Source organism: Primulina eburnea, chromosome 11, assembly GCF_022965805.1.
Source record: "Primulina eburnea isolate SZY01 chromosome 11, ASM2296580v1, whole genome shotgun sequence".
NCBI lineage: Eukaryota > Viridiplantae > Streptophyta > Magnoliopsida > Lamiales > Gesneriaceae > Primulina > Primulina eburnea.
The window spans coordinates 5,372,958-5,398,837 of record NC_133111.1 but is presented as its reverse complement, the minus strand read 5'-3'; the positions used below and the strand labels follow the sequence as shown (position 1 = coordinate 5,398,837).

The window sequence follows — 25,880 nt, the reverse complement described above, 5'->3', positions numbered from 1 at the left end:
ATCGTGTGCCAAATAAGAAATATGAGTTAGTTTATCAATGATTTCGTCCAAATTAAAATACAAACTTATAGTTAACATCTAAAACTCTGAAACCAAATAACTTTTACCAAACAGTATCATAAAGAAATTGTTCCCAAACTTCAGTCAACAACTCAATATAAAAATTGTTCCTCAAAATTTTCAGAAGTCACAAAAGCCAAAATCTTAAAATCTATATGGGTCCACTGCCTCATAACAACATATGACAATGAACATCTCCATACTTGATTTTCAACCTATATTATAAATACTTATTTTTTTCTCCGTTTCAGATTTGGGTGTGATTCTCTCAGTGTAACGAGTATGCACACAATTAATAAATGAGCTATCACCACCAAAAGACAAAAATGGCAGGAAAAGAAAGAAGTAGTGATGATGATGATGGTGAGAGAGAAGGAAAGAAAGTGAAAAGAAATCTACCAAATATATCACAAAACACACATTTCCTTTGAACGTCAAATCTTCCAACTTAATCCTTCAAAAAGTTTGTATCTTCAACCTAGTGCTCTGGACGATGTACGCCGGTGCTTAGCAGCGCCGCTGCCTTTTTTGGTGGAGGTTCAGAAACTGAAAGAAGAGGCAAAAACTGAAAGAAGAGGGAAAATAGCGTTTAGAAATTTTTGACGGGAATCTGAAATGCTCTGTTGAGCTATTTTCTTTTTTTTAAAAAAAAGAAAGGGTTAAACAATTAACCATGGTAAAACAAAAGGCTGCATTTCAAAGTCGATTTGCAATTTTTTTTTTTAATAAAGTGCCACGTGTCAGCATCCCACAGCCCTAACCCCAGCATCGAATTAACCGTAGTAAGTGATAGTTGGCTTTCTTGTAAATTTAAATTAAATTAGTTGGCTTTTTGTAAATTTAAATTAAATTATTAATAAATTAAATCTGAAGGGTTTTATTTTAATAAATATTTGGATCAGTTTTCATCAAAAATATATATAGTTGTTTTTTATTTGGCATTTTGGTAAATTTAAACGTACAAAAAAAATGTTTAGTCGTCGTGTTGGTAGATTTGATTATTTTTCTATTATCGTATCTCCTTATTATCTTCGAACTTAAATAGTTTTAAAAAAAATGTTAAATTGCATATTATGAATATGATGATAGACATATCCTTAAATGAAATTTAAAATTAGATGATTTTATTCTAAATTTAAATTATATTATCATTTTATAATTAATTGCATGTGAACCGGAGAGGTTTCTCTAGGCCAAAACCTCTCAAATTTACTGAGACTGAGATTGTTCTTCGAATTTGGCGGGATTTTCTTGAACCCGGATATCATAATTTTGAAGAGTTTTAGGGAGTTATTGGAGCACAATGTGTGGATCTTGCAACAGGCCAATGGAGCTAGCTATGCAATTCATCTTTGGAATAAGCAGAGTAAAGGATTTAAGTTTGAAGAAGGAAGTATCATACAACACATGATGTCGAGTTCTTGAGTGCTGTGTAATTCATCTTCGTCAGCCGTGCGGTGAGACGAACCTCACGCACTCAACCGGACGGCTGCTGCTGCCCTGTTACTAGGAAAACAGATAAAATTTCCCTTGACAGTTGTAGGATTTTAATGTGTAGTTTTGTACCAATTCAGTCTATTTTAATGGAATAGAAATGTCAGGGAAAACAACTGTAGCTAGCTACAACCATGTGTTGAAAGTTTGGTAATGCAAATGCAAAATCTATATTCCATAAATGGATCATTTGGAACATGCTCAATTTTTTGTTACTATAAATATTGACAAACTCAGACTCTAGGATGGATAATTTTTTTCTTCCTAATTTGTTTTGTTTTTTGTTTTAAAAAATGTTCTTCATTTTTTCAGATATTCTATTTTGCCTTGGTTGCACCAATATTGAAGCCAGGACCATCTATAAAATTTTGGAGGAGTGCAAAAATAATACATGATAAATCTTTGAGTCACTAGATACATTTTGAGGGTTAGTAGTCATCCATGCACTGATGCACCATCATAGTATAACCTGGCTCCAACATCACAACCGCAATGCACGGAACCACGCACATCGTCACGTCATATGAAACCCTGCCCAACGAATATCGGAGTGCTCGGGTCATGTATTCGGGCAGGAAATGCATCACAAATGCATGGCTCCATGCCTACAATTTCGAAAATACCTTGTGCATTCAACACATGACAACACCATGCACGTACGAGGTTAATCACGGTTGATTCCATCCTACATTTAGGGACACTACCCAATGATAGAATCAAGGAACCAAATTTAGCCACACATACATGGAGTCCACTAATTTTTTTAAAATAACATATGTGTGTGAATCTTGTCCATCCAAACCATGTGAGGGCAGTGCCCCACATGTAGCATCGAAGCAACTGTTAATCACCAAGTCGTTTGCTTTGAAATATAACCTTTAAATACTTAAATTATTGATCTATTCCGAGGCAAAAACATATGCGTAAGGATGTTATTTTTCAAAAAATATATTTACGGAGAGTTAAATCTCCAAATTTTTTTTGCATGAAGCTGTGGAGATTTCTTACTTAAAATTTAATCCGTAAATTGTTTTTTGATCCCGTTTTAAAAAATTATACTAAAAGCTTTACCCATTGTAATCAAAATTGTCGGCAGGAACATTTAGGCAGGAGCATTTAATGGGAACAGTATGTGCCAGCCTAATTTGAATAGAATTTGAATACGGCAGCTGAATTCTGAAATGGGAGATGAAGATTCACACTGGATGATGCATCTATAAATAGAGGCATCATTCGGCATTTCTAAGTATCCCGTTCTGAGTTCTCTCTCAGTATACACATATTTGAGTGTGTTCTATAATATTTGATAGGTGTTTGTTCTCCTGTATTAAGAGAGTTTGTGTTCTCTTTGGAAACACAGTGAGTGAGTTGTACACCAGTAAAATATTATAGTGGAAATCTTTTCATCTTGCCCGTGGTTTTTACCCTAATAATTTTTAGGGGTTTTCCACGTAAATCTCGGTGTCCAGTTTATTCTTTATTTTCGGGTTTTATTATCTCAAATTCTGCACGTGGGACCAACAAGTGATATCAGAGCCTTGGTTTAAAATTTCTTAAAATTCTGAGTATGCTCTGTGGTTGCAGCCTAGACTGATCTTCCACATCAGAAAAGATTTTTTGAGACTTTTTATTTAAAGGCGGGATTATTTTGTCTGATCTACTAAAATTGTTGTAGACATAATGGCGGGAAGGTACGAGATAGCAAAGTTCAACGGAAGCAATTTTATGCTGTGGAAAATAAAGATACAAGCAGTTTTAAGAAAAGATAATTGCTTGGCGGCTATTGGAGATAGACCGGTGGAGATTGCGGATGATGAAAAGTGGAATGAGATGAATGACAATGCTGTTAGCAATTTACACTTGGCTATAGCTGGCGATGTTTTGTCAAGTATCTCTGAGATAAAAACAGCCAAAGTTATCTGGGATACTCTGACAAAGATGTACGAGGTCAAGTCGCTACACAACATGATTTTCCTAAAGAGAAGGCTTTATACTCTTCGGATGGCGGAACCTTCATCGATGACCGATCATATCAACACACTAAATACTCTATTTGCCCAACTCACTTCTATGGGGCATAAAATAGGGGAAATTGAACGTGCGGAGCTTCTACTTCAAAGTCTACCAGATTCATATGATCAACTTATCATCAACATTACCAACAATATTCTTATGGGCTTTCTGAGATTCGACGATGTCTTAACTGCGGTTCTCGAAGAAGAAAGTCGGCGCAAGAATAAGGAAGATATGTTGGTAACTTCGAAGCAGGCAGAGGCTTTACCGATGATAAGAGGAAGATTTATGGACCGTGACTCCAGTGGGAGCCAAAGACGAGGTAGATCAAAGTCAAGAAGTAAGAAGAAAAATATTTACTGCTTTAAATGTGGCGGTAAAGGGCACTTCAAGAAAAAGTGTACGAGTATTGATAAAAGTTCTCAAGGAAATGTGGCCAGTACTTTAGGCAGTGGTGAAATATTATTCAGCGAAGTAGCAACTGTTGCATAAGGCAGACACAAATTTTGTGACACATGGATAATGGATTCAGGAGCGACGTGGCATATGACGTCTCGGAGAGAATGGATTGATCATTATGAACCAGTCTCAGGAGGATCTGTATTCATGGGAAATGATCATGCCTTGGAAATCGCTGGGGTCGGTACTATCAAAATAAAAATGTTTGATGGAACCATTCGCACCATACAGGAGGTACGACATGTGAAAGGACTGACGAAAAATCTTTTGTCCTTGGGGCAATTGGATGACATCAGGTGCAAAACTCGGATCGAGAACGGGATCATGAAAATGGTGAAAGGCGCGCTTGTGGTTATGAAGGCGGAAAAGGTTGCTGCAAATTTGTATGTTCTTTTGGGAGAAACACACAAAGAGGCAGAACTAGCTGTTGCATCAAATGGTTCAGGAGAAGAATTAACAGTGTTATGGCATAGAAAGCTCGGGCATATGTTAGAACGAGGGTCGAAAATTTTCTCAGAACGGAAGCTGCTGCCGGGACTTACAAAAGTGTCACTACCCTTTTGTGAGCACTGTGTTACCAGTAAACAACACAGATTAAAGTTTGGCATTTCTACTGCCAGGAGCAAAAGCATATTGGAGCTGATTCATTCGGATGTTTGGCAAGCACCGGTTGTATCCCTAGGAGGAGCGAGATACTTTGTCTCGTTCATTGATGATTTCTCTAGGAGATGTTGGGTGTATCCAATCAAGAAGAAATCAGATGTTTTCCAGGTCTTCAAAGATTTCAAAGCGCGGGTTGAACTTGATTCAGAAAAGAAAATCAAGTGTCTGAGGACTAACAATGGAGGATAATATACCAGTGACGAGTTTGATGCATTTTGTCAACATGAGGGCATCAAGAGACAGTTCACGGCGGCTTACACACCTCAACAAAACGGAGTGGCGGAGCAGATGAACAGGTCCTACTTGGACAGAACAAGAGCTATGTTGAGGACTGCGGGTCTAGAAAAGTCATTTTGGGCAGAAGCAGTCAAAACCGCTTGTTATATTATCAATCGTTCTCCTTCAGTGGCGATTGATCTGAAGACTCCGATGGAGATGTGGACTGGGAAGCCGACAGATTATTCTCATTTGCATACATTTGGAAGTCCGGTGTACGTTCTGTACAATGAGCAAGAAAGATCAAAGTTGGATTCGAAATCCAGAAAATGTATCTTCTTGGGTTATGCTGATGGAGTAAAGGGGTTTCGCTTGTGGGATCCTACTGTTCACAAGCTTGTCATCAGTAGAGATATTATCTTCGAGGAAGATAAAGTAAAGGGAGACAAAGGCACGCTGAATTCAGAAACTACTATTTTTCAGGTGGAAAATATGACGGACGAAGGTCGGGTTTCTTGTGAAGCAGTACCAGAGCACGAAGAACAAGATCATGTTGAGTCTGAGGTTTCCAATATGAGGCAGTCAACTCGAGACAGAAGACCACCAGGTTGGCTTTCAGATTATGTCACTGAAAGCAACATTACATATTGTCTATTATCAGAGGATGATGAGCCATCGAGTTTCCATGAGGCCACTCAAAGCTCGGATGTATCCTTGTGGATGATAGCAATGCAAGAAGAGTTGGAGGCATTAGACAAAAATAAAACTTGGGATCTTGTTACACTACCACGAGGGAGGAAAGCTATTGGAAACAGATGGGTCTATAAGATCAAGCGTGATGGCAATAACCAAGTGGAGCGGTATCGTGCTAGGTTGGTGGTAAAAAGGTATGCTCAGAAAGAAGGCATTGACTTCAATTAGATATTTTCTCCTGTGGTTCGGCTTACAATAGTCAGAGTGGTGTTGGCATTGTGTGCGATGTTTGACCTACATCTAGAACATCTAGATGTGAAAACGGCGTTTCTTCATGGAGATCTTGAAGAAGAAATCTATATGCTCCAGCCAGAAGGTTTTGCGGAAAAAGGCAAAGAGAACTTGGTTTGCAGGTTGAAGAAATCTCTGTACGGTCTCAAACAGGCGCCGAGGTGTTGGTACAAGAGATTTGATTCCTATATCATGAGCCTTGGATACAACAGACTGAGTGCAGACCCTTGTACATATTTCAAGAGGTCTGATGATGATTATATCATTTTGCTGTTGTATGTGGACGACATGTTGATAGCAGGCCCCAACAAAGATCAGGTCCAAGAATTGAAGGCACAGTTGGCTAGGGAATTTGATATGAAGGACTTGGGACCAGCAAACAAGATTCTAGGGATGCAAGTTCACCGAGACAGAAGTAACAGAAAGATTTGGCTTTCACAAAGAAATTATTTGAAGAAAGTCTTGCAACGCTTCAACATGCAAGATAGTAAGCCAATTTCGACCCCTCTTCCTGTTAACTTCAAGTTATCCTTCGAGATGTGTCCTAGCAGTGAAGCAGAGAGGATGGATATGTCTCGAGTACCATATGCATCAGCAGTGAGAAGTTTGATGTTCGCCATGATATGTACAAGACCGGACATTGCTCAAGCAGTGGGAGCAGTTAGTCGGTATATGGCGAATCTTGGACGAGAGCATTGGAGCACTGTTAAGAGGATCCTTAGATACATTAAGGGTACCTCGAATGCTGCATTATGTTATGGACGATCAGATTTTACACTCAGGGGCTTTGTCGATTCAGATTATGCAGGTGATCCTGATAAGAGGAAATCTACTACTGGTTATGTGTTTACGCTTGCAGGGGGAGCAGTAAGTTGGGTTTCAAAATTGCAGACAGTTGTGGCGTTATCTACAACAGAGGCAGAATACATGGCAGCTACTCAAGGTTGCAAGGAGGCGATATGGATTAAAAGGTTATTGGAGGAGATTGGACACAAACAAGAGAATGTTCCTTTGTTTTGTGACAGTCAGAGTGCCTTGCACAGCGCAAGGAATCCAGCCTTTCATTCCAGGACGAAACACATTGGAGTACAATTTCATTTTGTGCGAGAAGTAGTAGAAGAAGGAAGCGTGGATATGCAGAAGATCCATACGAAGGATAACATAGCTGATTTTCTGACCAAGCCAGTAAACACTGATAAGTTTGAGTGGTGTAGATCCTCAAATGGTCTAGCAGAAACGTAAGCAGCAAGGAATGACAATATTGAAAGGATGTGTGGAGATGTGTTTGATTCTCAATCAAATCTCCAAGTGGGAGAAATGTCGGCCGGAACATTTAGGCAGGAGCATTTAATGGGAACAGTATGTGCCAGCCTAATTTGAATAGAATTTGAACACGGCAGCTGAATTCTGAAATGGGAGATGAAGATTCACACTGGATGATGCATCTATAAATAGAGGCATCATTCGGCATTTCTAAGTATCCCATTCTGAGTTCTCTCTCAGTATACACATATTTGAGTGTGTTCTATCATATTTGATATGTGTTTGTTCTCCTGTATTAAGAGAATTTGTGTTCTCTTTGGAAACACAGTGAGTGAGTTGTACACCAGTAAAATATTATAGTGGAAATCTTTTCATCTTGCCCGTGGTTTTTACCCTAATAATTTTTAGGGGTTTTCCACGTAAATCTCGGTGTCCAGTTTATTCTTTATTTTCGGGTTTTATTATCTCAAATTCCGCACGTGGGACCAACAAAAATATTTTATAAAATATCTATTTTTATTTTATGAAATGATTTGTGTTCTTACGGTTTCGGAACACATTTTTTAATTTTCTGAAAATATATCATTCTTGTTATACATAAAGTACTCAGTTAACTCAAACATAGAAAGCCCATTTCAGTCCGTTTGGGCTTTCTATTAAAGCCCAAATCCAGACTAGAAAAATTCAGATCAAGTAAAGAAAAGGACCAAATATCAGATATTAGAACTAAGCCCAAATAATCAATCAGCCCAGTTCATTGAGCGACCCGACCCATCAACTCCAATTTCCATCCCCCCTCGCTCACGGTCACGGTTTATTCTCAGACTCGGAGGAGAACTTGAGAGAGCAGAGAAGATGCCCGCAGAAGTAGCGAACGGTATTGTAGAGGCAGTAACTTACCAAAACAGAGATTTGAAATCTCACAACCCCAGCAACGCCGCAAAGAAATCGCGAGAGACTGAACGACGCCGGAGGCGCAGGAAGCAGAAGAAGAACAGTAAAGCTTCCCAGAGTGCCGCAGGAGGATATGACAGCGGAACCGACGCAGAGGAAACCAATAGCAATGCTCATGAAGACTCCAAAGAGAACTCCGATCCTCTGAAGGTTGTTGCTCGTAACCCTAATTTTCTAGGTTTCAGTTGCTGTGAATGTGAGCTTCGGATGTACCAATTTACTTTCCTTATCGCTCCACTCAATTTAGTGTTTGAGATGAATTTGGACTGGCATTTGATGTGTTATCGTGACTCCGGAGCAGTCTCTTGTGGTCGATGCTCTGTTCATTTAACTGTCGATGTGAAAGATCCGATTTAATTTATCTTTTGATCGTAGTTGAGATTGCTATGTCATGCTTACGTTGTGAAAATGCTGTTGGATTCTTTATCATTATTCTCCGGTAATAATAGGAATTGCCTTTGTTTCCTCTTTATTTTCATTAATTGACAGGATTTACCGCTAGTAGAGGTTGAATATATCCCAGAGAGAGCAGAATTGGAGGGTGAGTTGAGTGAGGAATTTAGAAAGGTTTTCGAGAAATTCAACTTCAAGGACAGTGCTGTTTCTGAGGTAAGAACGTGTAAATATATTGTTCGCTTGATTTGTTGTCAATTTTGAACTAGTTGTTGATTCCTTTTCTCCTTGGATATGATTTATCTCTCTGGCTTCTGCTCTACTCTAATTTTCTATTTTATAGGAAAATTTAAAGAAAGATGATTCTGCACCTGATGCAGCTTTGAAAAAGAAGGATGACTCTGATTCAGAAGAGGAAGAAGATACACAACAAAAGGAGAGAGGGATCTCTAATAAGAAGAAAAAGGTAACATTTTCACACCAATAAATTATACACATGATAATATCATGTTTGAGTGTAGAACGCATGGTTGGATAGATTTTCTTGCAGTTTGCAAAATTTTCAGTAACATTTCTGGCCCTAAACTTATCTTGTTGTCTTGTAGCTACAACGTCGAATGAAGATTGCTGAACTGAAACAATTGTCGTCTAGGCCTGATGTAGTCGAGGTATAGTTTATTATTATCTGATGCAATATTTATTGTTATTTGTTTCCGGGACCACATCTTTAATTTGTGTCTGTTTCTGATTTTCAAGATTCAGTCACTTCTTCGGTGTTTGAAACAATGCGCTTTCATAGTTTTGAAATTTATAAAGTCTTTTCTAATTAATCTAGTAAGTACTTTTTGTCAGAAACCGTATGTTTCCTTGGCATCAACATAGTTGTCAAAGGCGAGCCTCGCCTAGGATCCTGTGCTTGGGGTCATCCCAAGTGCAGCGATTCACTAAGGCGAGCCCAGGCGCTTTCCTAGACTAGCCTTGGAAGCGTGCCTTAGTGAATTTTTTTAAATCTAACTTGGACTAGCTTTGGAAGTTCACTCAAGCGCGATTAAAACTCGCCTTAGTGAACTTTTTAATTACTCGTTTAAAACAAAAAACCCAAACCCAAACCCTAGCAATCCAACGCTCCACCGCTAGAATCAGAAGAAGAGAACGTTGGACAAAAGAACAAGGTGAGGACATCTGGCAAAAAACCCAAACCCAAGCGCGATTAAAACTCGCCTTAGTGAATTTTTTAATTACTAGTTTAAAACAAAAAACCCAAACCCTAGCAATCCAACGCTCCACCTAGAATCAGAAGAAGAGAGCGTTGGACAAAAGAACAAGGTGAGGACATCTACATCTAAAACAACCATAAAAAGACTGTTTTCACAGTTTTTTCGATGAAGAGGAAGAAGAAATTGATCTTGATCAAGAAAATTATGAAGGCCAAGAAGAATACAAGTTTGAAAGTTCTGAGGACTCTTATAATTCGACGGAAGAAGATGAAATTGATTTGGATAATTGAAGAATTTAATCATGTTACTAATTACTATGAACTTCTTAATTATTTTTTGTTTTGAGTGACATAGTGATTTAATTATTTAATATTTAATAATATATTTATTCTAACATAAATATATTTTTTAAAAATTTTAAAACGTGCGCCTTGCGTCGTTAAGGCGAAACTTACGTCTTGCGCCTCAGGTTCTATAGCGCTTGTGCGCCTTGTGACCTTGACAACTACCACATCAGCTGTTAAGCATGTTACTTTTGCCGTGGATCCTGAGGTTCATTATGCTTAATTGTAGTTGCAACTATCCATATGAAATCAAATGAGTTTGGGATCTTGTTAACATTTTATGGGGCATGCTCAATTTGTGAAACATATCATGCTACCAAAATTATTAGGAAGTATAACATTATTTTCATATTGGATAATTTTAATAGAAATTGTGGATGCTACAAGTTGCATCATGACGTATTGTTTAAGTAGGCTTGGAAGTTTGCTTTATTGATGTTTTTGACATATTTTGTACACGATCCGACCTGGTTGGTTATCTCTATTGGGCCACCTGTATTTATTTGTTTGAATTAAATATTATGATTTTTTCGTGAAGTATAGAGATTGATATAAATGTATTTTTGGAAAAATGATTGATAATGAGGTGATGATGTTTGATTTAATTTTGAAGAATTGGAAATGGGTTTGGGGAATAAAAAACAAACATTGCCATAGTTTTCAAACTGATTGTAGAAGAGTACCTGTAGCATGCAAACGACATTGCCATAGTTTTCAAACTGATTGTAGAAGATTACCTGTAGCATGCAAACGTACTCTAGGTTTGTTGGATTTGAGTTATTCTTGAATTTATTTCTTTAATATGATATTTCTTGCATATGTTACACTGTCAAGGTGGGAGAGAATTAGAGATCTCACTTTTTATCCAATGTTAAGAAGCTTAAAATTAGCATTTGCTAAGCGCACTGTGGCACATTAATTCTTCTTCCTTTTTCTTTGATATTAATATAAGCAAATTTCACCTGCTTGATAGTGAAGCACTATTTTTTCTATAGATGGCATTAGTGATGTTATGTGTAGGAGTCATTGTTTTCCCTTGACCATGTTCTTGTGGTATGCCATTGATTGATGGAGAGGAATTTTTTCCAGCAATTGTTTTGACACTTGTTGTTTTGACTCCCCAGGTGTGGGATGCCACTTCATCAGATCCCAAGCTGCTAGTGTATCTGAAATCATATCGCAACACGGTCGCAGTGCCACGACACTGGTGTCAGAAAAGGAAATTTTTGCAGGTGAATTATTGTAGATGATAGGCATAGTGTTTCATAATACATGTTTGTGTCACTGGTCACTACTATTTGTATGTTTGATATCTATAAGAACTCATCTGAAAGGGAAAGGAAGTGGGCTTGATTAAGTGATGGGTTTGGGGAAGAGTGTGATAGATGGAAAAGTCGATGATGTTTGTCTTATACATATATATGGTTCTTGCAGGACAGCAGCACTGGCAATTGTGGAGCCTCAACATGTAGGTGTATGGCAAGGGGAACCTTGCATGAACTTCCTTTTAATCTGTTTGCTAGTCTGGGATGGGGTGTAGATCATTTATAATGCTGTCATTATAATTATAAAAACACCTCACAATGTAGTTTTTCTGGGAGCTGAACCTGCAACTCTTGATAGCACAGTGCCAAGGAATTTGCATGGGATTTTGATATTTACGCTTTAATTGAAATCTTAGACTACTATAATATCTATACTGTCATTCTTAGAGGATTTTAAACCCATTTGATTTGCATGTACAATTTTATACTGGTTGAGTTTCATCTCATCATCTTTTTTAATTTTGCTTTGCAGGGAAAGCGAGGTATAGAAAAACTTCCCTTTCAGCTTCCTGACTTTATTGCTGCCACAGGAATTGAGAAAATAAGACAAGTGAGACCAATGTTTCTTCTTTGTGATTATATTCACTTTAATGCGTTAATGCATTTTCTTTAGTGGTTTTTAAAGTATCCCTTGTCCCACATGAGTTAGAAAAAGAAGTTTGAAAGGGTTTATAATGGTTTACAATGAACTTCTGTAACAACTTGACTTAACATTTTTCATAAAGTGAGGACAAATACAAAGCAGTTTATACAGGAGCCCATTATGCAGTCGTGCTTGCGTAGGCCTGGGTCCTGGACGCGATAGTTTTGGTCATTATATTATTGCTTGGGTTAACCTTATTATGGATTTACTGAGCAACAGACAATAAAGCCCTGCAGTCTAAAACTTAAAAGAGTCCATTGCAAGTTTAAGATTGATTATATCTCCTGATTTTATTTGTAAGGAACAAAAGAGAAGTCTATGAATGTGAGAGGGCTTTTGGGTAGTTTTGTTCCTTTACTGGCATAACAAATTGGTTAAGCATAACAAATTGGTTAAGCATTTCAAATAAATAGGTTTGGAACCTTTTGGTGTTGTTTTTCCTTGCATGTGGCTGTAGAAAAACATTTGGGTGGTGATATTGTTCCCAGTCATTTTGATGTATTCTTTGTGCATTTTAAGTTTACCTTCCCCTTTTGCTTTTTGTCGCTAAAAAAGATTCATGTTTTTGTCTATTTTGGGCCATTTTGTGTCGATTGTGTCAACTACAGAGAGTTTACTTGGATGCGGAAACTGCCTTCCTCATGGTTTCATGCTTAATTTATTGCCATCTCAAGCTTGAGAAATTCAGATTTTTAATCCATCAGTACGAGGAAGAAAAAACCTAGGCCTTTAAAACAATAAGTTCTCTCGTTAAATAATTTTCTGGTCGGCGTATGACGTGTACTTTTATGCTCTTTCAGGCTAATATGAACATTGATTATGATTACCAGTTATTTGCATTTTGTGTTGTAAATGTAAAAAGCCACAAAAATACACTTTTATCCGGCACGTATTCTGGCAATAGAATCTTTAACGACACACAAGCAGACGCAAGCGTAGTATGGGAGCTCATTAAGTTTAGAGTCGCGACTACAATCACAAGGGTTAAAGAATTTCATCATCTTTCGATTTCAGATGTTGTTAGGGATTGAAAGTTTGTAATGCTTTGAAGATTGTCTTATCTTTGTTGTTTTTGCGTTTCGCGGATGACTCATCCGCTTCTATTGTATTTCGAACATTCTTAAATTATATATATTTATGTTTCTGATCAAAAAAAAAAAGATCCCGGGGTATTAGTTGCGACATTATGTTATTTCAATCAAGTTGTTTCCTCGTCTTATTTTCTTCTCTTGATGTTGGGATAAGTTACTGTGTTGTTCTGATTGTTACATTTTTTATTTACTATATTTTATCTGTACTTACATTGATGAATTTTGGTTTTACTTGCCAGGCGTACATTGAGAAGGAGGATAGTAAGAAATTGAAACAGAAACAGCGTGAGAGGATGCAGCCTAAAATGGGAAAAATGGACATTGATTATCAGGTCTTTTGATGTCCTAAATTTTAAACTATTTTACTGAACAAAGTCTGTGGTCATAGTAATTTTGATATTAGAATGTGTAGGGTCCTTCCTGTATGAGATCTTTCGTAATATTTTCCTATTGAAGATTTTTGCACATCCTCTTCGTTTCAACTTTTGTAGGTCTTGCATGATGCCTTCTTCAAGCATCAGACTAAACCTAAGTTGACATCACATGGTGATTTGTATTATGAGGGAAAAGAATTTGAGGTATGAAACTCAGTGTATATTATTATACGAGACATTGCCCGTTTTTTCATACTGTATAAATGCAGCTGTTATTGATTTTCTAAGATATAATTCTGACTAGTGTAATGCATGAATTTATTTGTAATTATGATTTGTCCATGTCCCATGATTTTATGTTGGTTGTGAAGGCGCATCAATATTTCTGTTTTATTTTTGTTTACTCTGAGTGTTGGTGTTTGCATTTTGACTTTAAGATGATCTATTCTCATAATTTTGTATCATTCATTTTTATTTGAGAGTACCTGGCAGTTTCGAAACTTTTGTTTTTCTTCTACTACGAAATGTTGGTTAGTCACTTCAATTTGGATTGTATGCAGGTGAAACTTAGAGAAATGAAGCCAGGGACATTGTCTCAAGAGTTAAAAGAGGCTCTTGGCATGCCTGAAGGCGCCCCTCCTCCTTGGCTTATCAATATGCAGGTTGAACATTTGTTTATAGTTCTCCTCTTTACTTTCCTGTTTGGTATTCTTGGCTTCTTGCCCAATTCAGATTGCAACCAGCTGTTTTTTTTCCATGGCAGAGATATGGTCCTCCACCTTCTTACCCTCAGCTAAAAATTCCGGGCCTCAATGCTCCTATTCCAGCTGGAGCTAAATTTGGTTATGGTCATGGAGACTGGGGTAAACCTCCTGTTGATGAAGTATGGTTGAGTTTTCTTTCCTTTGTAGTTTGATGTAATCTCTTCTAATTTTTAAGTGATCTTTTCCTTATGTTATCCTCTTTTCTGAATTAGTATGGGCGGCCTCTATATGGAGACGTTTTTGGTGTTTTACAACAAGATATGCCCAATTATGAGGTAAAATAAAATTAGCGTTTGAAAATATAAATATGCCATGCTTAGTTAAGTATTTATTACTCCCCCTTCGCCTCCCTTTTCCTCCCTCCACATGCCATCTGTCTCCTCCCATCACTGAATGTATTTCAGGAGGAACCCGTTGATAAGACCAAACATTGGGGAGATTTGGAGGAGGAGGAGGAGGAAGAAGAAGAAGAGGAGGAGGAGGAAGAGGAAGAGCAGATGGAGGAAGAGGAACTGGAAGATGGCATTCAATCTGTGGACAGCCTTTCGAGGTGAGATATTTGTTTTTGCCCTTTGTTTCATGTTGAATATTTTAGAATAGGTGATGATAGTTTCATAGTAAATATGAGGAAGCCTTGTGTTATGTTTCAATTGATCATCAGTTTCTTAGTTTTGTTTTGTTCTTGTTTTTGGGTTTTAGTACTCCTACTGGTGTGGAAACTCCAGATGTCATTGACCTTCGTAAGCAACAGAGGAAAGAACCTGAGAGGCCTCTCTATCAAGTAGGTGCCCCTTTAAAAAAATTCTTCACTGTTAACAAGCCTTTCTTTTGATTTTTCTGGAGGAATAATTTTCATTTCGTGCTTGGTGAAGGTCCTTGAAGAAAAAGAAGAGAAGATAGCCCCAGGAACTTTACTTGGAACAAGCCATACGTATGCAATCTGCTTCTCTTTGCATCTTAATTTTTTTTTTTGTGATATTATCTTTCACTTGGAAATTAAATTTACGTTTACTGTCAGGTATGTGATTAACACTGGCACACAGGACAAAACTGGTGCTAAAAGGGTAAGCAATTTATAATTTAGATTATTTTTCTCTCTCTCTACCTCCGGGAGAGCTTAACTCAAAATTGGTATTGATGATATTGGGTAATTATGCTAGTTTTTTCTGTCCCACAAATTTCTGCTGATATCCTTCTGTATTTAATCTGGTTAGTGTTTACATGTTCTCCTGGTGAAACAATGAAATGTTAGAGTCTTGTGTATTGGTGTTCAATTTTCATACATGATTAATCTGATTACGCAACCTGTGCCTTGTGTTCATCCAAGCATCATAATGTCGACATTATATAAGCATGTTTTAGTTTATCAGGGTAATTTGTTGAACATCCCTGAATTTTACCTATCCTATGAAAACCATGAAAGTAAATTTTTATCCGGCAGCTGATCAGCTTCGAAGACTCGTTCTCTGTAAGTTTGTAATTACATATTACGATGAACAATGTCAAACTCAAACCTGTATTTCCCATTCTAGTTTTTAATTTTGGATTTTAAAGTTTAACCGTGACATAATACATGTGCAAGCATAGGATATCTGCAAACATAATATGGTGCAAGTGAAAATTTCTATTGATGAATTTTTATTTGTAAATCTTGAGTCCTCGACATCTATTAAACTGTTTACCCTGGTCAGGTTGATTTGCTTAGAGGTCAGAAAGCAGATAGAGTTGATGTCACATTGGCACCAGAAGAGTTGGAACTCATGGACAATGTTTTGCCAGCCAAGTAAGTTCCACAGCATTCGCTCCCTTGCATTCATTATCGGTTGTTTGATATAATAAGATCTGGCTTATTGTTATGCCACTTATCCTCAGATACGAGGAAGCTAGAGAAGAAGAGAAGCTGCGTACTCAACGGGAGGATTTCAGTGACATGGTTGCTGAGGTACACTTAGTAAATAATCTTGCAACCAAATATTATCCTCTTAGCGGCATTTTTATTCATTTCCTTTGGAAGAACTTCTTACCGGGTGAAATTGATACAGAATGAGAAGAAGCGTAAACGAAAGATGCAGGATAAGGAGAACAAATCGAAGAAGAAAGACTTCAAGTTCTAAGTGTGGTGGTGTTTTTTAATGAACAACCCTTTTTGTATGGCCTACGACCTCGTATATGTTTGTATTAGTGCATTACCGTAGTGTAACAATAATATCCACCTTTGGCACTATTTGTTGGTCTTTATTTTCTATTCTATATTTCTCGAGTTTCTACGATGATTTTTCCTCTGCAGGAGTAAGCAGATCCAGACAATCAGCTCCTGAAGTGAATGTTAAAACCCAAACACAAGTTTAGGAAATTTACGTTACGTACTTTACTTCATAATATGTCAAGCTGCGTAAATTCATGATTCAAAATTTTGAACTAAGAAACTCCCATCTGTTCTGCCTTGACTTTCAGTGCTGGGCCATTCTTTTTCACGACTAAACACGTTAAAACTTCATATAAAAAACTGTCGGCTCCTGTATCAGGGTAGACCTACGAGACTTGAGAAGAACAATCGAGCTGAAGAACGGTAGAGATGCTTGTAAAATTGCATGTTTATTTTCCTTGATTTAAGATATTATGGTCTTGTTCTCCTGTGAATTTCTTGATATAACATTGTCCTATATGCTTTGATGTTTCACGAATGATCATTATTACATCGGTGATTATGCTGCCGACCCTAGTGGTACCCACTCACTACATGGCCAAAGGGGTTCATGCGTTTTCAAGGCATGACAATTGACAATCAATCGTGAGTCAATTTGTGTTGGATATATTGATATTTCAAGATGTCGATTAAAATATAACATATGATGCGATACATCGACCATAGGGCCAAATATCTTCGAAGTGGCTATCATTTCACATGGCTCTGCACATTTACGGAAAAAGTTTAAGGTCGATATCCACACACTTTAAAACTTGGACACAAATCTTTTTTCTTGTGATCCGACTAATTTTACCCACACATAATGCTATCTCAGTACACTTTAAAACTTGGACACAAATCTTTTTTCTTGTGATCCGACTAATTTTACCCACACATAATGCTATCTCAGTGGGAGGTTTACGGTACTTGATTTTTTTTTCTTATTCGGTAGCAGGACTTTATTAAAAAAAAAAAAAAAATTGATGATTTTATGGAATGAATCACACGCCATATAGCAGAGAGCATGCACTAGACATACGGGGTCCAACACAAAAATTTACATGAGAATTTATGTATTATATAATCCAATGGTTTAAATTGTATCGAATATTCACGTTTCACCTCAATACAACATACACTTACCCTACAAAATATTTGAAATAGTGAATATGTGTCTATATTTGTACATCTCATTTGGGTGTTTGTGCGTTGTTCACGCTTATTTGCTTGATAGGTAAATATGTAAACGAGTCGAGTCGAGCTGAACAGTATGAAGTTCGAGCTCGGCTGTTTAAGGTATATATAGGCTAGAGCTCAAATCTGAGCTTTTGTCATGAGCCTCAAACTCGGCTCGTTAATAATCATTTATCATATTTAACGAGTCTGACTCGAGTTTGACTCGTTAAGCTGACTTTTTTTTAGCTCATTATACAAGCTCATCTAGTAATATTAGCCAAAAAAATCAACTAATATATGAGAATTTAAGGGATAAACTTCTCATTTTAAAGTCTTTAAATCACTTCCCTACACTCAAATTTCGATGTGAGATAATAATGCAAGTTATTATTGTTCACTCAAGGATCAACAAACTAGCGTCCTCGATCTCGCAACAAGCTCATGCGCTAACGTGCCGAATATCCTTAAGCTCGAGCTCGACTCGATAAGTTTAACGAACAATCTCGAACGAAATTTTTATCGAGTCGAGCTCCGAATAACATACAAATGGCTTGATTCATTTACACCTCTAGAAATAGAGGTAACATGCATCGTAGACACAAGAGATAAATAAAAAAACAAATCATACGAAATAAAAAATCTTCGAATAGCGAGATGCTTTCTACATCTAAAAAATAACTTCCTATGCATTAAAAAATTTGATATGCTCAAATATATACATAAGTTTTAGATATAGAATTCATGTACAATTACATAGGAACTAACTTTTGCATATACTAATGTAAATAGGATAAACATGATAATTAATGTGTAAAGTTAGTGAATTTGCATGGAACCCACCATAAAACCAGTACATGTGATTGGGCCATAGAATGATCTCCAATCAATAATGAGTCGAACCACGTGGTGACAACTGTACTATATCTATATCTATTATTTCTCTTTATTTTGCTTTTTATGAAAATTTTAGCACCTCTACTTTTCTAAGCAATAGGGGAGGAAGGAGACAAGATAATGAGTAAAATAAGTTTGGTTAAATTAATTTAAAGAATAGAATTGATTTACTTACTTAGCTCATTAAAAATATCTAATCGGTTGAATAAATTGGATTTATGGAAGAAGAGTTCTTATTTTTGCAATTCTCGGATTTTTCGGGTTTTTTTTAAATATATATTTAATTAAATTAAGTTGTTTTTAACGAAAAATTCAACTAATATCATGAATTCAGATTGTGTTTAGATGGATGTATTTGGATTTGTGGGAGAATTTCAAATCATATATTTTAAATAACTAGATTGATGAGTGAATATAATTGAAGCAAAAAAAATATATTTAACTAATATAAGATATATATTTTAAATCTGTCAATTTAACTTTGAACCAAATGAACACAATAGATTTGAAGTGTGGATTTGAAATCAAATAAACACAAATACTTCAATCCAAGCATAACTTAGGTATTTTAAACTTTGGTTCTATCGATGACCAAATAATGATCATTAGTAGGATCCTTTTTTTACTCTATATATATATATATATATATATATATATATATATACATGGAAAAAACACACACAAATAAAATAAATTTCAAATTTTTTATTTGGTTTTATTAGTTCTATACAAAACAAGTTCATCCCTCAAATAGAAATGTACATCTATTTTCATACCTTTAAAAAGATTTCAAATCAAACTTCTAAATCTTAGGCACAAGCTCATAAATTCTTCAAATTTTAATTCTAACTAGGCCATTTTGTTAAATGGAAAAAACTTGTGTGAGACGGTCTCATGAGTCGTATTTGTAAGACAGATCTCTTATTTGGGTCACCCATGCAAAAATATTACATTTTATGCTAAGAGTATTACTTTTTATTGTGAATATGAGTAAGGTTGACCCGTCTCACAGATTTGTTAAATCTGTTGTAGAAATGTTCCAACTTGTCTTAGAATATGAATAGCTAGTACCATTACGAAGTATATCATGGAGAGAAATGAGACGTTGTCATTATAATAAAAATTATAAATAGATACGATTTTCATTAATTTTATGATTATTATTATTGTTTATAAATATTATTGTTTTCCTCGAAAATATGTCATTATATATATTTTTTGAGTTATGTAAAGTTTAAAACTGATGAAGACATGAAATGATATATTTTTTAGTATTCACATAAAAAAAATTGAATATTATTGTACTTGTAAATAATATGAATTATATATATATATATATATATATATATATATATATATATATATATATATTCAGAAAAATACATGCTTAATTAATTATTTTATTTGAAATCATTTAATTTATATTGTACGTACCCTGTGTACCACTAACATGCATGCGTGATGCAGATATGCTAGTGGTGTGGGGTTAACGAGGGATGGATTGGGGGAACCAAAGTGTTACGACTGTGCATACTAGGCACTCAGTTTGCACCCCACATACAGCGATTATTACATGGTCACTCGTGAACTCTATTGGACGTATATAATTTTGATATGTTGTCTATCAACTATATTTATATTTGTGATCATACCTGTCATGATAAGAGAATGATTATTAAATAATCATCCATTATCTCATGTTTGGTTCATTTTTAATTTAGCATGAAGGTCCTTGATTATGATTGAAAGCCCTCAATATTTATGTTATTTGTGTGATTAAATATCCCTACTCAAAGGTGTGATAATGTATAATTCTTGAATAATGATAATGATAAAATTATATATTGACCATAATAACCTTGAATTGTCTTCTTCAATATAATATGAAAATTCAAATTAGTGAAAATTTAATAATAATATTTAAATTTTTATTATATTTTTTTATAAATTAATTTCATATATTTTTATTATTTTCAATCATTTAAAAAAAAATAAATTATAATACAAATCTATCTTAAATTAAATTTTTATAAATGTCTAATCTTGTTATTAATTCTTTTATGAAAATAAATATTTATTAAATTCTAATTTATTTTGTTTAATGATTAAGTAATATTTTCAAATATATTTTTAATAAATATATTTAAATTAATTTTAATAAATGTAAATTATAATTATAAATATTTAATTATCTATCAAATTATTTTAAAAATATTTATAATTATTTTAAAAAATAATAGTATTGTAATTATTGTTAAACTTTATTTAACATTAACATTCAAAATATTATTGCTATTTTAATTGTTAAAGTAAATGCATATTTATAATTTATTTCTAATAAATATATTTAAATTAATTTTAATAAATATACATTGTAATTATAAATATTTAATTATCTATCCAATTATTTTAAGAATATATATTTAATTAACACTTGAGACATTTTGGTAATTGCAATAAAATTTACAAAATTAATCCATCATTTTAAAATCATACCAAATATCATGTTATTTATCCAACTATACTATTAATCCATATATCTCATTTTTTAATCACACTAATTAGTAATCATTTACTTATCCCATCACACGTACCAAACGGAGCCTAAATGTCACATCAACGATCAGCACAAAGATGAACGAAGTTAATGAACAAGATATCAAAATTGTGTAGCATATATGTATGTATATATTCTATATATTTTATTAAAGTTGAGGACATCATAGTAATCACTTAAGAAGGACACCAATTTTTTCTTCCAACTTTACCGTTATATGATACTAATATTACACTTTTGTTTTTTGTTTTTGTTTTTTTTTAAAATTTCAATACACACTTTTATTTTTATTTTTTTTTATTTCAACCATTCAAATATCAATTTAGTCCCTTCATAATTTGTCAAATTTCACTATAGTCCACCGATAATGATAAAAACGACTGTACACACGCATCGTGTGTGCATAGTAATTAATATATATTTATGACTTGGTGGTAGTGATGATGGTTAATTTTTTTTTTTTTATATAAAATAAACGACAACAAAAAATTGAAGAACCTAACATTGGTAACATGGATATCATGGTTGCTTAATGTCCTAATTGAGACCCTTTGGACCCACAATGGAAGAGATGCCTGATCATTGATATCTCCGTATATTTATTTCCATTTTAACAAATAGATTATTGCTATACATTTTAAGAAAAACAGAGTATATAGATTGGCGATTATAGAATCTGACAGAAGTACTCCCACTTCCAAGAGTTGCTTTCTTCTCCCTTGTAATCTCCTTCAAGAACACTTTTTTTTTAAAAAAGATCGAACTTAAATTTGCTGATGGTGGTTTTTTGAGCTGAATTATCGAAACTTGTAAACAAATACATGGGTTGGAGTGTTAAACAGGATGTTTCTGTTAGTGGAGGAGTTGGTTGGAGCCAGATTTTGCTGCAGTCAGGAGCGGCGGCGGAGCTGTTAAAACCGCCATTGCTGCGGCGGCAAGAGCAGCCGGAGTTCTTGAAGTGTCCCAGGTGTGGTTCGACGAATACAAAGTTTTGTTACTACAATAACTACAACAAGTCTCAGCCTCGCTATTTCTGCAAAGCTTGCAAGAGGCATTGGACTAAAGGTGGCACTCTTCGAAATGTTCCGGTTGGCGGTGGCCGGAAAAGCAAACGGCCCAAGAAGTCAACTTCCGCCACCCCCATATCCTCCTCCTCCTCCGCCGCCGCCGCCAAAACACAACACCCAGATTTACCAAATTTTCCATTCGCCAGTACTACTAATGATCCTGATCAGAAAATCATGTCCGGTACCTTTTATCACACCCTCTCCCGTTCTTCCTCTCCCATGTTACGAGATATTCAGAAGACTTCCATGGTGGACGAAAATGGCCTAAATAATACCCCAAATTCGAATGTGACAGCGTCTCAAATCGAGAATGCAGAGTGTCCGTTCTCGAGTTTAGGCATATTTGACCTGAATTCTTGTTTAAATGTGTACCAAGATCACTACACGTGGAATCTTGATTCTGCAGCGGAATCGGCCATTACCTCTGTAAATAACCCCACCATGAGTAGTAGTGTGCAGATTGTGGAAAGCTGCAGTGATACCATGGACTTGGCAAACGACTGGAATTGGAATGAAATTGATGAGTTAGTTTCACCTGATCGATTCAAATATATAATGGGATAATGATCCAATCGCGCAGAGATCGGATTCCAAACAAGATTCCCGATTGCATATATATATATATATATAGTGTATATATTGTTGCATTTGTATGGTTGAAGTTTGTATCTATGATGGGCAGTGTGTGTCGTATGTTTAAAGTTTGAAGCTGTCATTTTTGTACCAGCTTCGGTTTAGTCATATGTATTAATTTCCTAGTGTACGTTGGTTGCTTCCCTATTGTTGTAAAAGAACCAAGGAGTTGAAGTTACTCGGTTACTGGTGGATTTTGACAGTGGAGAATTTCAAGATTTTTATTGTAGTTTCAATTGATGTATGTACGTAACGAGTATATACTTACAAAAAACAAGCGTACAGTGCCATAATGTGGAGACATGGGACACTAAAAAATATGTTGAGAATTTTGAAGTTGGCGATGAAAGAGGGAAATGGGACCAATGTAAGCTTGGGGGGGGGGGGGGGGCGGCGGGAGAGGCGGGACCAATGTAAGCTTGGGGGGGGCGGGGGGGGGCGGCGGGAGAGGCCGGCTTAATAGGTGATGGAAAATTATTGTGGATACTATCTCTGTTTTGTATGGATGTACGTTGAACAGTTTCTGTCCTGATTTGTTCTGATTCGTTGCAGGTGTCGTGCTTCGTGCTGTCACAGACCAATTGCAGGTTGTAAAAATATGAGATATTCTGTGACAAAAAATAAGGTCTTGCTTTCTTGTTCTAATGATCTAAGTCAAAGTTAATTTTTCTCGAGTTAAGTAATTTAGTTCGGACTTTTTCAAGACACTAGCGTAATACACGTGTGTTGCACGTAATTTCAATTATATTATAAAAATTAAAAAATATGATTTTCTAAAAAAAAATTTGAATCATTTTGTTATTTATCCGAGCTTAATTTCTTATCATATTAGACGATTTATAAGAACTTATATTACTTACTTTCAAAATTGTTTTCCAAATTAAAATTCAAGCAGTTGATTTTATGTTATATAATAAATTGTAATGAACATAATATATAGGCCAAAATAAACTGAAACAAAATTTTAAAAAAAAATTATATATTCAAACACAACGTATAAATCATAATAACCTAAAAATCAACCAAATTATGTATTTTACCAATGTATAAATCATAATCTACAAAAGCGAAGCGTACTAAAGACAAATAATTATCAATTTAAAATTACTATGACTAACTCATAAAAACAATATTAATACAAATGAAATAGCAATATTGATAGTAAAATATAAATCATAATATTTAATTTAACCTCTTAATTTTTTTTTTACTTTTTATTTTTACAATTCTATATCATGGATAATAAATTTTATATATCGATATTTCGTAGACTAACATTGATGACGGTTAATTTTTGTTAAATAAATTTTAAAATAATAAATAAATCAATATATGTAAAGATGACTTTTTTTCCTTATCTATTTTTCATTTTAATATTTAATTATGTCATATTTCATTTAAAAAAAATTATTTCATTCTATATACATATAAATGTGCGGATGATAGAAAAATTTTCCAATTTTAAATTTAAAATCACCGTGATTAACTCATAAAAACAATATTAAAACTTATATTTAATCTAACCTCCTAAAGAATTTGTTTACTTTTTATTTGTACAATTATATATCATGGATAATAAATTCTATATATCGATCTTTCGTAGACTATCATTGATGACTATTATTTTCTTGTTAAACAAGTCTTACAATAATAAATAAATCAACATATGTAAAGAAATGCACATTCATAAATAAGATTATATGATAAATATCAAATAAACTCATATAATAATTATTAGATATAGATTTTAAACTATCAGTATGATTTTCTAGTATGCACCACGTATATTAATTTAACCCCTAAATTTTTTTTTTACTTTTTATTTTTACAATTCTATATATCATGATAATAATAAATTCTATAAATAAAATTAATATAGGAGTTACATTCTAATCTTGAAGTGTGTATAGAAAGTTAATTTTATCATTGCACAATTGGAAAAAGCAATACCATCCACACTTTTATAATTATTATAATTATAATTATAAATTATAATTATGTGAGTCAGAAGCTTGAGAGGGGAAGATGATTTTATGCTTTTGACTTTTTTTTTCCATATCTATTTTGCATTATGATATTTATCTCATTTTATTTAAATTTTAAAATAAATTTATTTCATTCCCTTTTTACTTTTTTCTCTTATCTTTTTTACAGTAGAAAATAACTTAGAGTCTTTTATTGCTCATTAAATCTCTTTTCATGAATTACATATTCAAAGTTTTGATTGATGATTCATTTTACAAACAATATATGTAACTTATTAGTTATACAATTTAATAATTATTAGATATAGACATTCAAATAAGATTATATGGTGAATATCAAATAAACTCATATAATAATTATTAGATATAGATTTTCAAACTCTTAGTATGATTTTCTAGTATGCACTACGTATATTAATTTAACCTATTAAATTTTTTTGTTTACTTTTTATTTTTACAATTCTATATATCATGGATAATAAATAAATTCTATAGATAAAATTAATATAGGAGTTACATTCTAATCTTGAAGTATGTATAGAAGGTTAATTTTTTCATTGCACAATTGGAAAACAATATCCTTCATCCACACTTTTATAGGTATATAGATGATTAACAAAATAAATAGGTTAATGAGTTGTTCTGTTTTTTCTAACCATTACCAAACCAGCATATCAATAGATCAGCAAGTCTTCGCCCCAAACTGATTATCAAGAACGAGTCTTTCAAATATGCTTTCAATTTTTGGAATGTTTCTTCACTTTGCTCATATAGTCTAAGAATTTTCTGATCTGAACTCTCAGTGTTAAGTTACTTGGATTTAGTTTCAATTTGTAATCGCAAAGTTTTTTGAAAAGTTTGTTTTAGGTCGGATATAAAGTGTTCGAATGCTTTGGTTTTGATCAGGATGTCATCAATATTTCTTTTTATGTCTTAAATTAATTATGTGTTTTTGTAAAGAACATATTTGGTAACTTTGGGTAGTAACTTAGCAAACCTGCTCATATACCCCAAATTCGAAACATGGAGTCCATCTCGGACTACACAGCTTCAATTTATTTGGATGAATCGACATCTGATAAATCTTCTGTGAAGTTTCTTGAATCACATCCAGGAATGAGCT

General features: G+C 34.4%; 2 protein-coding genes across 3 annotated transcripts; both read left to right on the top strand.

The window, feature by feature from the left end:
• Nucleotides 1-7,925: 7,925 nt before the first annotated feature.
• LOC140804758 (uncharacterized) lies at nt 7,926-16,509 on the top strand. Of its 2 annotated transcripts, XM_073160879.1 has the most exons (18): nt 7,929-8,256; nt 8,596-8,715; nt 8,843-8,965; nt 9,105-9,167; nt 11,185-11,292; nt 11,858-11,935; nt 13,359-13,451; nt 13,611-13,697; nt 14,054-14,155; nt 14,257-14,376; nt 14,470-14,532; nt 14,662-14,807; nt 14,957-15,038; nt 15,130-15,188; nt 15,276-15,321; nt 15,949-16,040; nt 16,130-16,199; nt 16,300-16,509. In XM_073160879.1, the coding sequence occupies exons 1-18, from the start codon at nt 8,008-8,010 to the stop codon at nt 16,369-16,371; spliced, it is 1,773 nt and encodes a 590-aa protein (XP_073016980.1). In that variant the 5' UTR covers nt 7,929-8,007; the 3' UTR covers nt 16,372-16,509. The 2 variants fall into 2 exon arrangements, with proteins under 2 accessions (XP_073016978.1, XP_073016980.1); XM_073160877.1 differs by having other exon boundaries at nt 7,926-8,256; nt 15,130-15,321.
• Nucleotides 16,510-21,691: 5,182 nt separating this feature from the next.
• LOC140804433 (uncharacterized) lies at nt 21,692-22,990 on the top strand. The gene has a single exon (XM_073160460.1). It carries the CDS (start codon nt 21,894-21,896, stop codon nt 22,701-22,703), a length of 810 nt encoding a protein of 269 aa, XP_073016561.1. The 5' UTR covers nt 21,692-21,893; the 3' UTR covers nt 22,704-22,990.
• The last annotated feature ends 2,890 nt before the right edge of the window (nt 22,991-25,880 follow it).

Excerpts from the sequence above, each read along its gene's own strand:
- LOC140804433 (XM_073160460.1), top strand. The coding sequence starts at position 21,894 with ATGGGTTGGAGTGTTAAACAGGATGTTTCTGTTAGTGGAGGAGTTGGT.
- LOC140804758 (XM_073160877.1), top strand. The coding sequence starts at position 8,008 with ATGCCCGCAGAAGTAGCGAACGGTATTGTAGAGGCAGTAACTTACCAA. Across the intron at positions 8,257-8,595 it reads AGAACTCCGATCCTCTGAAG|GATTTACCGCTAGTAGAGGT; the intron begins GTTGTTGCTCGT and ends ATTAATTGACAG. Across the intron at positions 13,698-14,053 it reads ATGAGGGAAAAGAATTTGAG|GTGAAACTTAGAGAAATGAA; the intron begins GTATGAAACTCA and ends GATTGTATGCAG.